The sequence below is a fragment of the Grus americana genome, chromosome 12 (genome assembly GCF_028858705.1).
Source record: "Grus americana isolate bGruAme1 chromosome 12, bGruAme1.mat, whole genome shotgun sequence".
NCBI classification, from domain to species: domain Eukaryota; kingdom Metazoa; phylum Chordata; class Aves; order Gruiformes; family Gruidae; genus Grus; species Grus americana.
Window position 1 is genome coordinate 312820 of NC_072863.1, and position 14183 is coordinate 327002.

The window sequence follows — 14183 nt, forward strand, 5'->3', positions numbered from 1 at the left end:
CTGCAGCTTCTCCCAGGCTTCAGGTCTTCTGAGGAAGCTGCCCGGACCTCCTCAGAGCAGATCAGTGCTGGGAGGAATCAGAAGTTGGAAAAATCATGGTGTTACATAGTCAATGAGGGAACTTGGAGCAGGGAGCTTACAATGGCAGGAAATCTTGCATAAAACACTAGGCTAATTGAAAATTAACAAGGATGGCACTTGGGGGGAAAAAAAAAGAGAGCTCTATATCCTGTGTTTTGGGCCTGGATCTGCTGAGGTGAAGATGGGGAAGCTGAGAAGTTTTCAGTTCCCTTCCCACATAGCATTGACCTTGCACCACACACTTCTGCCATGCACGAGCACAGCCGCAGCTCCCCATTCCCCTCATTTCTGTTGTTCTGCACCACCCCGAGACCGCTGACACCAGCAGCGGCTGCTCCAGCCTGGCGTCTCCAAGGGATGTACGCACTCGCTACAGCAAACACGCTGCTGCGTGGGGTGACTTACCCCACCCCAGGTGCAAAGCACGAGACCCTCACACGCATTTCTAATGGCCCCCACGCTTCTCGCCCTGGGGCAGGGCACAGCTCCCCTCCTCTCCAGCTGGGACGGGGGAGCTGGCCAGGTCTGGGAGCGCAGCACCGATATACAAACTAAGAGACCAGTGCTTGGAGCGGGGCCCGGCACTGCCATAACCCCTGCCAGGACGGGCAGGCTCTGCCGGCCACTGCCTGCCTGCCCCGGGAAGCGCAGCAGCCTGGCACTGCAGCACAACCGTCCCTGCGTGTCCAGTGCCGCGTTTATGAAACCACCATACAGGCAGGAGACTTTTCTCCCTGATCTTGCCTGATAATCACCTGATGTCCTGAAGAAGTGTCACTGTAATTCAGAGCACTAAAGGTAAAAGCGAGGCTCTTCTTCCCAGCGCTCAGGCCATGAAAAGCCATGTGAACCTGCTATTAGGCTGCTGACCTGGGCAGGGAAGATCCACGGCAGCAGAGACAAAAGCCATGTGGGTCTAAATCAGTGCCAAGAAGGAGGGCTTGCATAACCCAGAGCTCATCTGCTTCCCCCTGCTCCTCCGGCTGCTGATTTAATAAAAGTCAGTAACTCTCCCTTAACTTTGCTGTGGTACGGCCAGCTGGCATCCCCCCTCCCTGCCTTGCCCTGCCTGCAGGCCTGTAGGACAGAGGGACGCTGCCTGGAGGTCTCCGACAGACAGGGAGGGCAGAGCACCCCAGCAGCACCAGTACATGTAAGATGCAATTACCAGTGAGGAAGCAAACCAGGCTGTTGAGTAACAGAGTGTATTGCAGAAAACACACCAGCTGAAAGCAGGAACAGCAGCCTTGCTGCTTGTGTAAAAAGGAACTTTTCTTCTGTTTTATTTATTTTTTCCAGAGATCCAGGAATGCCCTGGGGTGGGTTTAAGCAGCAGTGACAGACTGCACACCTCACAGCAAAGCCCGCACAACCCATTAGCACAGGGCTGACAGTCTGGGGGCTCCTCATTAGGACCACACAAAATCCAGGGTTAATGAAAGGGATGGGTTTTGCATTACAGACCGTACAGTTTGGCCCTCCTGCTTGAGAGGAAGACCTCGGCAATGCAAAGTATGTCCTTGTAGCTCAGGAACCACCTGGCAAAGAGGAGAAGCCAAAATGCACATTCCAAGAATGTTGACGCCTTGCTCTGTGTCCTGTCCTCCTAGCTTATCTGTGCTCAGAAAGTGGATAGGAAATCCAGCACGTAGAGCTACCTTTCCTCACCATGGCTCCCTGGGATCAGACTCAGCGGAGCAGGCATTAATTCACTGGGGTAGCAGCGCACTCATAAGGCTTCGTGTGCTCCTGTCAGCCCTGCGGAGCCCACGCAGCCGTCACCTTCCTGCGAGGCTGCAGCCATGGCATGCTCAGCTGTCGTCCAGGTTGGCCACTGAGCTATTTTCCACTTGGAAGAGAATATTTGATTTGAGTCCCTGAGAGCCAATATATAGGGAGCTGCAGAACATTTTTTTTAAGTAACTTCTTTTAAAAAAGTTAAAGTCAAGGATTTTAACTCCTGAGCTAAATCAGTTTGTAATACCGTTTAGATGAGCTCTCTTCTCAGGCTCTTGAGCAGGCTGTAGCCTTCCACCGGCAGTGGAGGAAGCCTCAGTATTAAGCATCCTCAGAGTCCTAATCTCTGACAGCAATTTGGTAGCATAAAACTTTACACCCTGCTGTGAGTGATAAATTCCTAAAAAAGAAATAGAACTAGCTGAAGCATCTGGAAGGTGCTAATGGCAAACTTTCAGCCCTAAATGTGCCCAGCTCAAGCATTGATGCTTCTAACCAACTCACTGAAATTAGAGTTTTTCCACTGACTCCAGGCCTTGGCCGTCACTGTTTGGAGCACTGTGACTTACTGGGCTCTCACTGCAGTAGCAGGCGGCTGCAGGTTTGTGACTTTGCGCATGGAGGCAGCACCGTGACACTGCCAACTCGCTTTCAGGGCTGTGGTGAGGTGTAGTCACGCGAGGAGTTTGGTGTGGGCTGACTTGATGCCCCCTTCCTGTCCTCTCCTCTTTAAAAGGGAAACACAAGTCAAACTTCCAAGTCAAACCGTGGCCATGACCGTACCCCTGTCTGTTCTGCAGAATTAAATCAGAAGACTGAGAAAAAGCATAAATTTGCAAGCAACAGAAAAATGACAGTACTGGATGGTGAAAACCAAGGAAGTCAGAATTCATCTGCAACAAAATCCTTTGAAGCCTTTTGTATTTGCCCTGGGCAAGAAAATACATTACACTAATCAAGCACTTTTCAAGGCATTTGATGAACATGAGTCCTCAGAGCATCCCCATCACACAGGTCAGCATTAATATCTCTGCTGTAATCAGACAGATTGACTCATGTCCTATGGAGTGAATCAGTGTCAGTCTGCTGCATCCAGAGAGGTCCCTTGCTCAATCATGATTCCAAATGCCTCAAATTTCTCTCTATTTGATTATGCCTCTGGCCCCACACTGTAAAAATAAAATGCTAGCATTTCCTTTAGCACCGATTCTGCTTTTCCACGAGAAAACCAGAGGGTGGCAGTTAGGAGGCTCATCACCTACAGGCACATTCCCTCTTCCTCTATCAATGAGCTCCGGTCTGACAGCAAAAATTACATTCCTGGGCATCACCCTGTCCTCTGCAGTCCCTTCACCATGCTCTAACAAAAAAAGACTCAAGGACAAGCAGGATGTACAACCAGTATTTGTTGAGCTGTAAAAGCCAGAGGACATCCTTGCAGTCTGGGATGTCCTAACAGGTGAACATGCACTTGAGAGCACACCTTGCCGGTGTTATTGGCTAGCAGCGTTCCACCCAGCTACACCTTGATTTGCAGGCTAAAGATGTTTGTGTTTCCACTTCTTCAGATCCTCTCCTCCTCACCTTGGTCCTTCAGGCTGTTCAGAAATTATTTGCTCTATAAAAGCAGGTAGGTAACCACTTGTCTGAGGGTTTCTGCACCAACAGGCAGGGCCTCATTTGCCAAATCCCAAGAAGGTTATGCAGTTCCCCTGGGTTAAAGAAAGCGGTGTGGAAAAGCTGGTACTCTACTAATTTTTTTCTATTTCATATTCTGATTCCATTGCATTCACAAGGTTCTCATATTCAGGACTTTTCCTCATGCATATGCTGTCATGGCCGTTGTCTTTCATGGTGAAAATGTGATTGGATGTTTCAGTCTCAGAATCTGTCTCCTTGTGTAGGCACTTAACAGGGACCTCCACATCAGTTTCCAATCCTGTGACACCTGTAGTGCTACGGCTGAAACGACAGAGAGACACTATTGAGAAGGATGACTAAATCAGAAGTCCTTTGATTTACATCTTAGTCAAAGGCAAGATCTACCACATAATCTGTGGAACAGCAAAATTTATATTAATCTAGGGAGGGCCTGGGAGGCTCTGAAAGACACTAGAAGGTAACATTAGAAGAATTACACACACAAAAAGAAGCAAAATCCAGCTAGCATTGGTACCATAAACTCTCATGGCATTATCACATTTTCCTCAAAAGACTTACCAGCTCATAGGCTAGCCTTTAGAAAATAACTACCAGTAATAACTGGGAAAATGGCAATGTGTGAGGCTACAGATGGCCAGGGTATGTCTCTGAATAGGAAAGTAGTATGAAGGGATTAAAGGTTGAGATTAGGACAGGGCAGAAGATATGTTTGTATAATTGTAAGCAAATAGGATTTGCACAAAATAATACTTGGATAAGCACGGGACGTGCTTCTTAAAGAGAAAGGTATGTATAGATGGAACTTATCTCAAGGGGAGAGCTGAGAATTCCTGTCCTTTGCATTGTGAAATAATGGTGGGAATTTACTAGAGAACGGTTTCCCCATGGCATCTGCAAGGCAGAGCGAAGGACCCAGAATATCTTTCTCTCATTCTAACATATTAAAGAACAGACTCCTTCTTGCTACCTCCTGCACTAAAATGTCCTCATGCCACTGACTAAACGGACTGTCGAGGTATTCAGATCCTCCCCCTGCAAGTCAAAGAAATCTTTGGCTTTTCACTGAGCAAAGAGGCTTTTCTGAAACAGACATCAGTACGATGCCCTCAGAGTCTTCTTAATATCCCAGATGAAACATGGTACTCACAAAACAACTTCATAGAGAGGTTCTGGAAAAAAAAAAAAAAGAATAATTGAAGATGTGCATCAACATGTTTTATACGTCACAGAAAAACCCGCCAGCTGCTTCCAGGTATTCCCACCTTCAGGAATAACCCTCTCACCCTGCTGTCCCGAGAAGGGACCACCTGGGGCCAGGGGATGGGGGTGAGGGGGATGAGGGGGGGTGAGGGGGGGTGAGGGGGGGCGAGGGGGGGCGAGGGGGGGCGAGGGGGGTGATGTCGGGGATGGAGCCGTGGCCAGCGCCGCGCCTCCCGCCCGCCCCCTCGGAGCAGGGCTGCCCTCTACCGCCCGTCCCCCCCGCGGGCCGGGTTTCCCGCCGCCCCCGCCCCGGCCCCGGCCCCGGCCCCGGCCCCGTCCCGCCGCTCACCCGCCTTGTTCCGCCGCCGGCGCAGCAGCAGGGCCAGGAGCCCCCCGAGCGCGGCGACCCCCGGCATGGCCGCCAGCGCGTAGAGGTGCGGGGGCACCCGCGGGGAACCTGCGGGCAGAGGCGACAGCGCTGGGACGGCGGCGGTGGGGGACACCCGGCCCGGGCTGCGCCAGGCCGAGCCCCCGCGCCCGCCCGGCCCCGGCAGAGCCACGGGGTGGGGGAGCGCGGTGAAACACGCTTTTACAGGGCTCGAAACCGAACGAAACCGGCAACTGCAGCCAAACGCCAGCCAAAGCGCGAAGGCCGGGCTCAGGTCAGCGTTAGCGTCTGCAGCCCCTTCCAGGCAGAAACACAACGCGGGCTTCAGGCAACACACACGCTCAGGCAGGGCTGCGGATGGGCAGCGCCCTGCCTGGAGAAAGCCCCATGTTCGACAGGCCAGGGATTTGTTCCCTGCAGCGGCCAGGTTTGGTGTTTGGTCTACGGACAGCGTTCATCGACCTGCCCTTGCCAGCGCAAATCTTGCATCTTCCAGTGTGAAACTCCACTCACCTGTGGCAACGGGAGGCTCGTTCGAAACAGCATCCCTCCTGGAGACTAGCGTTGCTGCCGGCAGCTCTGCCAAAGCAAATGAGTGGATGCATTGTAACCCTTCTCAGAGCTGCCCTGTGGCGCTGGGAGGGCTGGGTTTGCTCTGCAAAGCAGCAGCGGGGCAGGCAGCGTTCTCCGCTGACTGTCGAGCCCGTCCGGCTGCCCAGGGCTGGGGGGTCACCAGCACATCTCTCCTGGGTGGGACATAACTGCTGCCCTGAAGCTGCCTGCCCTGCTTTGATGGGCACGCAGCTTTCTCTTAGGCTAGCACATCTGAGGTGGATGGAAAGGAAACACCCATTGCGCCCACTCAGATTGACAAACCAGATTTTTATCCCCGATGTGTCATCTGCGTGCATTCTGCCAGTAGGCTTGCGGGCAGCATGTGGCACTCGCGTCACCCGCTCCCCAGCCATCGCCCCAGGGGTCCCTGGCAGCCCTGGCCCACGCGGTGCATCTCTAGGCACCAGCACTTTGTGGCTGGCTACGGCACGGCCAGGAAACACTTCAGCTTTGCCTCACTGGGACTCATCCAGGTTTCCACAGGACTTTCTCGCTTCATCTCTCCTATGGTGACTCCCTGGCTGGTCTGGGGTGGTTCGCTCATGGGCAGCTGCACCTTAAAGCTCCCTGATGTATGGAGCCCTGAGCCAGGTTTCTCGCCCCAGGTGACCTCCGAAGCTGTGCCACCCCCTGGTTTCCCAGGCCGTGGTCCCTCTAGCACTGGCTCTGCTGTTGCCCTGGGGGGCTCTGACCCAGCAACCCACAGCTGAGCACCTGCGCCCAGGGGAGAGGGTGGGCTGTTTCTATCACAACTGCAAAGAGGATCTGCAGCCCAAAAGGAGCGGCAAGTGGATTTGTCTCACTCACCTTCTCGGTCACTCAGAGCACCAGGGGTTTGCAGCCCTTCCCCTGCGGCCCAGGTCACTTACCTGTGGGCGCTCGCTGGGGCACATCGCCTCGGGGGGTGAGCAGGGGTCTGCTGCGCCTGTCGGTCCCAGGGCTTGGCTGCTGCGTGCCTGGGGGCTCTGTGGGAGAGACCAGTGGTCAGGCCGCTTCCCCCACGCCCTGTCTGCAGTAGAAGCCAGGTAAGAGCAAGGCATGCAAAGGGCAGGAGCCAGTCCGCCATCGTGCCCAGTCCTGGTCCCAGAGGGACACGGGGGACGTTTTCCTGACCCTGCCATCATCAGGCACGCTCTGAAGCAGGGAGGGTGCCGGCCCCTGTGGTTTCCTCTCTGGGTGGTAATCAAGACACAATTCACGTTCAGGGTTACGTGTCTGATCCCGCTATGATCCGCCAGACTTGCGCAGCGGAGATGAGGGGCTCTAGGCTGGGGACTCACCTCTCACCGTCAGCTCAACGGCGTCGCTCCGCTGCACAGCCCCGGCCCCAACCCTGTTTTCTGCCTCACAGTAGTACTTCCCGGCGTCGGAGGGCCGCAGGCTGTCCCACGCCAGCTCGGCCTGGCTGCTCAGGAGCAGGGCTTTCCCTCCCGGGGCGCTCCTGAACCAGCGGTAGCTGATGGGGGGGGACCCGCTGGCCACACAGGTCAGGCTGGCCCTGGCTCCTGCCGGGACCGTCAGCCCCGGCTCGCCGGCCCTGATGACGGGCTTGGTCGCTGCAACTGGAAGACAAAGCAGATGGGGCCCAGGTCACGCTGGCCCTGGTTGTGTGGGGAAGGTTCCTCCTCCTCCCCCCACGGCAGTTCACGCTCTGGCTTTCAGGGCTTTCCCCGGAGGAAGAGGGCACCGCTCTCACGTCACCTCTCTGCACAGGTTAAGCTCAGTCCACCTGTTCCTAAAGCCAGGTTTACACCAGCTGTGTCACCATTGCTACTGCCATATCACACAAGTCCTGCTCTGTTGAGTGGGTGCCCCCCCCCGCAGACAGACGGTTCTTTCTAGCTCACACTGAGGATGCTCAGGAAGGGGAGGAGGCAGATTTGGCTAGTACAACACCCGCTTGCTACGAGAACCACAGAGACGCTGGCTACCTGCACAAAACCAAAACCAGATCTGGATGTTATCTCAAGCACCGTGAGGTCAAGCGGCCCATCGGGAGATGCCGATTGGGGTGTGTACTAACTGATGCCCCTTCCCTGGTCCACCCCTACACCTCCACGAGTGGAGAAGAAGGGCTAAGACAAGCAAGGGAGGAGGATGCCTCAACACCCAGTCTGAATGTGGGTAGGCAGCATGGTGTGAAAGACTGTTGCCACCAGCTGCTTCTCCTACATGCTCTGTGGATTAGGCTGGTTTACGCAAGAGCAGGGCTCTATTGCTGGATTTACCTTTGACGACTTTAACCGTAGTGGTCGACTCCTTTGTTATCAAGCTGTTATTTTTAGACCTCCAGATGACTTGACAGGTGTAGTGTCCACTGTCGGTGATTTCAAGGTTCTCAATTAGGAGTGAGACATCCCCTGGGCTGCGCTTTGGGACGCTGACCCGGTTTCGGAACTGAGACAACAAGACGTGGTCACCAGAGTCGTCCCTCCGGAAGATGGTAGAGGTGGTATAGTCTCGCTCCACACGCCAGATGAGCGTTTGCTGTGTGAAACCTTCTGAGGGCGTGTAGGTACATGGTAAAGTGGTGGATTCCATCCATGTGCCCTTGACCTGGTGGACACCAGACAGATCCAGGAGGGCTGCAGGGAACAACAGTTGAAGGGAAGAAATAAGAACGCGGCAGAAGAGGATAACGTCCTTAAGATAGACAGGAATCACTAGGCGGTGGAAGCCAACATGCGGCCACATCTTAGATGTGCTGTAGACCACAGCCAGCTAAACCAGGGCCTGTCCCCACCTCCCTGAGCATAGGGAAGTGAGCAGTTGCTTTGACCTCATGGCTATTTTTATTGTTTCTCTCTGGACACTTGCCAGTTCTCAATTCCTTCTTGGTACAGAGAGGCACAAATCCTGCTCCTGGTGGCAGCGTCACAGCTACAGTCTTCACGAGAGCTTAAGGAGCATCTTTTATTCCCGCTCTCTAGCCCCAGCCTTTACACCCTACTTCTGCTGCTTGGCTTTCTGCTTACGCTTGCACGGGATGAGTCAAACAGCAACGGCCTCTCCCTGCTGCCACGGGATGCTCTGACAACACCACTTGCAGTGTTGACTTCTACCTTCTATATGGGAGGAAGGATGAACAAAGCAAGTTTACTGCAATTAACAATGAATGCAACATGTTTGCCTTTGTTAACGTCACTATAGTTTTATGCAATGTCCCTGGTGCTCAGAGGAGCCAGCAGTACAGCTGTGTGGGGAGAAGTACTTGTCTGTGCAACAGCCTGTCCCAGAGCTGACAGGAGGTGCCAGCGGGGAGGAAGCAAGCGTCTGTGGATCTGTGTCCACAGGGACGACCAAGGGGACCACTGGGGCTGAGCATAGCGGAAGCTTATTTCTGACATGGAGCTTTGGTTTTCCTTTACCAGATGACTTTCGGAGGGCAGGCACAGCTCCGTTCTTCAAATCTCACATCCCAGTCAAGCACAGCTCCTTGATGTATCAGTTTTTAAAGGTTTTCCATTTCTCCTCTTCCTCTTTTCACAGACTCCCACCAAGAAAAACTAAGAAGGGTGGAAGTTATTTAGAAAACTGCTCAGAAATACCCTCAAGGCATTTGGTGCACTCAAGTTCAATCTGTTTGCTATCCAGTGTACTCATCTGGACACAATTTTGTTTAAACATCTCTCCTGTATTGCTTTACATTGCTGTGTGCCATGAAATAGCTGCCAACATCCACTGATTCTCTGCGGAGCAGCTGCACTCTGTATGTGACCAATTTCAACATCAGCAGAGATGACTCCAAATGAGAGCTGACTGGAAGGAATGGGAGAAACTCTGCAAAATAAAAATACCTGAGACAGCATTTTTAAAAGAAGTATTTCCTCCCAGTAACACTTCTTTAATGGGGATGTAGTCTTCCAGACAAACGATGTGAATTCTCCCACTGGAGGGAAATAGAGCTGGACCAGGTGAAAACCTGAAGGGCTATGTTAGAAGTTAGAAGACTGATCAGAGGGATTTGTATTATCTATAATGTGTGATAACGGGGGGGAAAAAACCCCCAAACCCTCTCATATTCTGGCCCATTTTCTAAAACAGTTGAGCATCTTCCTTGCTAGCCTGCCAGCACCAGCTGTCCTGGTGGCACGGAAGTGCCATGCAGGCTGGCCGTTAGGGATCTGTTCTGAAGTACTGGACCTAGAACAGGAATGGTGGACCAAACCCCATCTTTTTGATTTAGCCTTAGAGATCTTCAGATCTGACCCAGATTTCTTGGATCATAGCTGCTTCAACCAGATAAGCGCTCTGCCAAGCACTCAAGTGGGCACAGGAGACGAGGGGGTGGATTTTATGGTCCCCGTCTCATTCTCCCAGTCTCTCCAGCTGTCTGCCCACTGAGACCACAGCTCCTCTGGGAAGTGCTTCTTGTAAGTAACAAATTACCTGAATTTAGCTGGACTTGGCTCACCTCTACCCATACCCCCTTACCCGCTCCCCCTTTCCCCTCCTCCCCAGAAAGGCACTGGTTATGTCCAGCTGCATTAACTCACAATTAGCTGCTTGAGAGGCAGATCCCAGAAATCTGCAAAGCTGCTTTTTATGGTGAAACGGGGAACATACTTCAACCTGTTTTTCTAACTGTCAGGAGCAATTCTGTGTTTCTGTACGCAACTTGTTAAAGCACCTTTCTCCTGTTTCCCCAAAACTTCCTCTGCCCAGGGAGTAGCACACATGCCTCACGGGCGTATGAATCAAAGCAAAGATTCCCCTGTCACCTCTCCTCATGCAACCTAGAGAGTCAGCAGATCAGGAGGGACCGAGGGGAATCGTGTATGCCCACATCTAGTCTCACAATTACAGCTCTTCTTCCCAGGACCATGCTAGCAGAACAACAGTGATGCATTATTAAATTCTAGGAGAATGCATATTCCAGCTTCACAAAGGCTGTTTTGGAAGCTAAAACACCAGAGCAGGTCCTCTCCAAGGGTCCTGAACAATCCTGGTTTGTCGTTGCTTTGGGGCATGGGAGCTGACCTTTTGCCCAAGACTGCCCCATTTGCTCCACTCATAAAAGCACCTTCATGTATCCGATACCAAAGGACCTGTGAACTCTCAGGCTGTTTTTTGTGCAAGAAACTAAAGACTTTCTACACTTGACAATTTTAAAAAATTAAGACACTGTAATTCAAAAGATTTTCCCTACCCTCTTAGTACTCTAATTTTTGTTCTTATACATGCAAGCGTTCACTCACCGTTGCAGCCGATGAAAGGCATCACAAACGCCACTATCCGCACAACCACTCCCATTCTCCCGGAACTGCAGGTCCGTCCTCCTTTCCCTGGTGAGACCCCCACACTCCTGGGCCCAGAAGGCAAGTGAAGAACACTTCCCTTTCTTCTGTCCTTTGTCATCTAGGATCCTCTTTCTGAAATATCACGAGTCCATTTCACTGCTGACTTAGGTGAAGGGTAAAGGATGGGCAAAGATTATAACGATCTTTCCAGTTCCACTTCATATCCCCCTGTCCCCACCCACTTCTCTTACCATTCTCTTGACTTCTCTGACTAGTGCTCTTTTTTACTATGCTTCATAACTGTGTGTTTCTTTTTTCTTTTTTTTTTTTTCCCCCTTTCTTTTCTTCCACATTTGCATTCACTTCACAGTGAAAGAACTTTGTGATGACCAGCACTTGGTAACAAGGGAAAGCAAACTTGAGACTGCTCGTGAAGCATGAATTCAGTTCCCTCTGACTTGTGTGTGATGATATTGTTCATCAGAGTGCTCAGCATCTCTCTCCATTGTACTGTGAGGGCTCAAAACTGGGCATCCAGAGATGGAAAAGCAGAGGTCTGGGTGCACTGACTCACCTAACGCTGAGCAGGAGCACGGGGCAGAGACCAGCCCGTTGATGGTCAATTCCATTTCTTTAGTGTCTTCTGCTGACGGTACCCAGCTCTTCCACCAGACGCATGTACTACCTTCCGCAGCGAGAGTGTCTCTGAGGGTCACCCCGTTCACCTTCAGAGTAGGTCGCTCTGTGACCTGAGTGAGGAAGACAACCAGCCCTAGTTTCTTTGCCAAACAGTCTGAGCCTTTTAGACCAGAAAACTTAGGATGCTACTTTTGATGCTTTTTTCTAGCAGAAAACGTGCAGAGAAAAGGTAGTAAAGAGCAGGATGGGGTTTTTTTTTTTACTATAATAGGAATTTCCCTGCAAAAGCTCCATTTTCTATGAGCTTCCCAGAAACTATTGCAGTGCAGCTACAGGTGCAGTTATCCCTACCAGGGCCACGGGGAATGAAAGGTTAACAAGCTAGAGTCACCTGCATTTAATGCCACACGAGCTTTTACTGTCTACCGGTGATGGTGCTCACCGCCTGGCGCTCTCATTTTCACTGCATCACAGACTACCTTGGCACACACTTCTGCTGCAATAGACCATTTCATGGGCAAAAGTCATCACGTTTCATGCTGCGCAGGCACACGCGGTGATTCTGAGGATGTGACTTATGACTGGTGACAGAGGGACATTCCGGGTGTGCTCTGTAGGGGTACCTTTAAAAGTGCATCCAAAAGCTATGGATAGGTATTACGCACAGGATTAACACATGCCTGCTGGTTGTTACCAAAAGGGGAAGGAACTACAGAAGATAAGAAATGTATAAAATCAAATCTACTAACCTAATGAATTCCGTTATAGGCTTTTAATTATTCACTAAAGCAACTTTTCGGCATTTATTCAATAGACGTGCCTCAGCATATAGTTTTACCAACCGCACCAGGAGAATAGTGTCTTTGAGCAGGAGGCAGACGTGTCTGAAGGGAGTCATTTTCTGTTGGAGCTGGGAGGGAAAGGTAATCGGTGGAGTTTTGCCACAGCTACGTTCCGCCACGGCAGGTGTCTGTGTGCTTTAGCTGAAGTGTTAACGTTGCAGCAGAGCTCAGCCCACTCTCTGGAAGTGCTGCCATTTGTCAGTGATGGCTTGTTCCCTCTCTGCACAGAGCAATGAAAACTGGAGACCGTCTTCATTTTCCCAAAGTCAGTAAACTGATGAGAACTGCGCAGGTCTCATTTCAGGCTTCGGGTGGAGGCACGTCTGCACTCGGATGGCTTGCTGAATGTGATTTCAGCTGAGCTCTGCGTATTGCTGCAGTAAAACTTGCCTGTGGCAAGCATGGGCAGCCTGGAGCAAAAAGCTGAATGTGGTGTGGCAAGAGCTGGTGCCACAGATTCATACGAGGTTCCAGGCTAAGAGATCCCACCCACTGTCCTCCGGCTGAGGAAGACAATGGAGGCAGCAGCACCACCCGTTCTTGCAGAGCATATCCTTGCTGGTGCGGTGGAAACTTCATTTTTGCTGCATTTTCTTCCTGACTTCTTTACTGAAGCTACCAGTGTGGTGGCAGCTCATGCTGCCCACTCTGCCACCAAGAAGCCATTAGCTATGTTTGAGTCCTGCCTAAAAGCAAGCAAGAAAACAAACAAGCACTTGTTAAAATTCAAGCAATGTCACTGAAAGAGTGCATATGGGTCCATTTTCAGAGACGTGATTTTAAACCCAACCTTTTGCACACCCTGCCCCATGACTGGTGATAGAATCTTGTCCCAACAAACTATGCAAAAGACTTTAAAGGAAGCTGGATTTTAGGGAACATGCCCCAGAACAAGCTGAAAACCCAAGCTAAAACTGCTGATCTGACTACTTTCTGAACCAGACACCCAAGACTTCCTGAAGCTGTAATTCTACAGAATAAAAAAGGCTATTTAGATAAAACAAACACAAGGAACTGTAGTTCCTCAAACGTGATGTAGATGACATCTTTCTCTCCCTGGGACAGAGATGTAGCTGCTAGTTTTATCCTCCCTGAGTCACATAGTCAGCCCATTTCTTAGCAGAGGGACACCTCATAGTTTTGCATCTGAACACATGAAGAAAAAGCCTTTAATGCCTCAGATGCTCTGACTAGTTACCTGGTTTATTATGATGAAGTATATGTATTTCAGTGTCTCTGCTTTGGATCGAATCTGTTGCTTTCTCCCCTGCAGTGTCAGGCGGGTAGGGCACCCTGCAGCCTTTCCCCCCACCTTCCTTCCACATACTGGACACAGCACACGTTCAAGCATCATTTCTTCGAGTACCACAGCTCAAGCAAAGTGACCAGTATGACTCTTTGATCTGCGATTTCTGCTACTACATCTCAGGCTAATTAGAAGTGGCGCAGGAAAGTGCCTGTTTCCCCAAAAATGAGTGCGTATGGGACCTCAGACCCTACTGGTCAGGACCAGCTCTGCAGAGGCTGCATCTTACACTCATGTTTTGACATAGTCTGCCAGAGGCTAGAGAAGTTTGCTACAATTCTCCTGGTGATGAAATAAGATTTTCAGCCTGCAAGGGGGTGAAATTCAGTACCAAGCTTTGAGCAAACCATGAAGTACGTAACTGAAGAGAGGTCTCAAAGTGCCCTTTTTGAACCATCTGCACTCAGGAAAAAAAAAGGCAATTTTCACTGTAAGACATGAGACATTCTTATTTGGTCCAGCCGTAGCCAATT

General features: G+C 51.2%; 1 protein-coding gene across 4 annotated transcripts; it reads right to left on the reverse strand.

Annotated features, from left to right (window-relative positions):
- Positions 1-1269: 1269 nt before the first annotated feature.
- Positions 1270-11088, reverse strand: LOC129211783 (protein sidekick-2-like). 4 transcript variants are annotated; one of them, XR_008578975.1, is made up of 9 exons: positions 10882-11088; positions 7912-8268; positions 6964-7245; positions 6553-6648; positions 5582-5647; positions 5030-5137; positions 4628-4649; positions 2388-3780; positions 1270-1619 (listed from the first exon to the last, which is right to left on the reverse strand). XR_008578975.1 is itself a non-coding variant. In XM_054839417.1 (8 exons), exons 1-8 carry the CDS (start codon positions 11039-11041, stop codon positions 3570-3572), a joined length of 1302 nt encoding a protein of 433 aa, XP_054695392.1. In that variant the 5' UTR covers positions 11042-11088; the 3' UTR covers positions 1270-3569. The 4 variants fall into 4 exon arrangements, 1 of the variants encoding a protein (XP_054695392.1); XR_008578974.1 differs by having other exon boundaries at positions 1740-3780; XR_008578976.1 differs by lacking the exon at positions 5030-5137 and having other exon boundaries at positions 1740-3780.
- Between the last annotated feature and the right edge of the window lie 3095 nt (positions 11089-14183).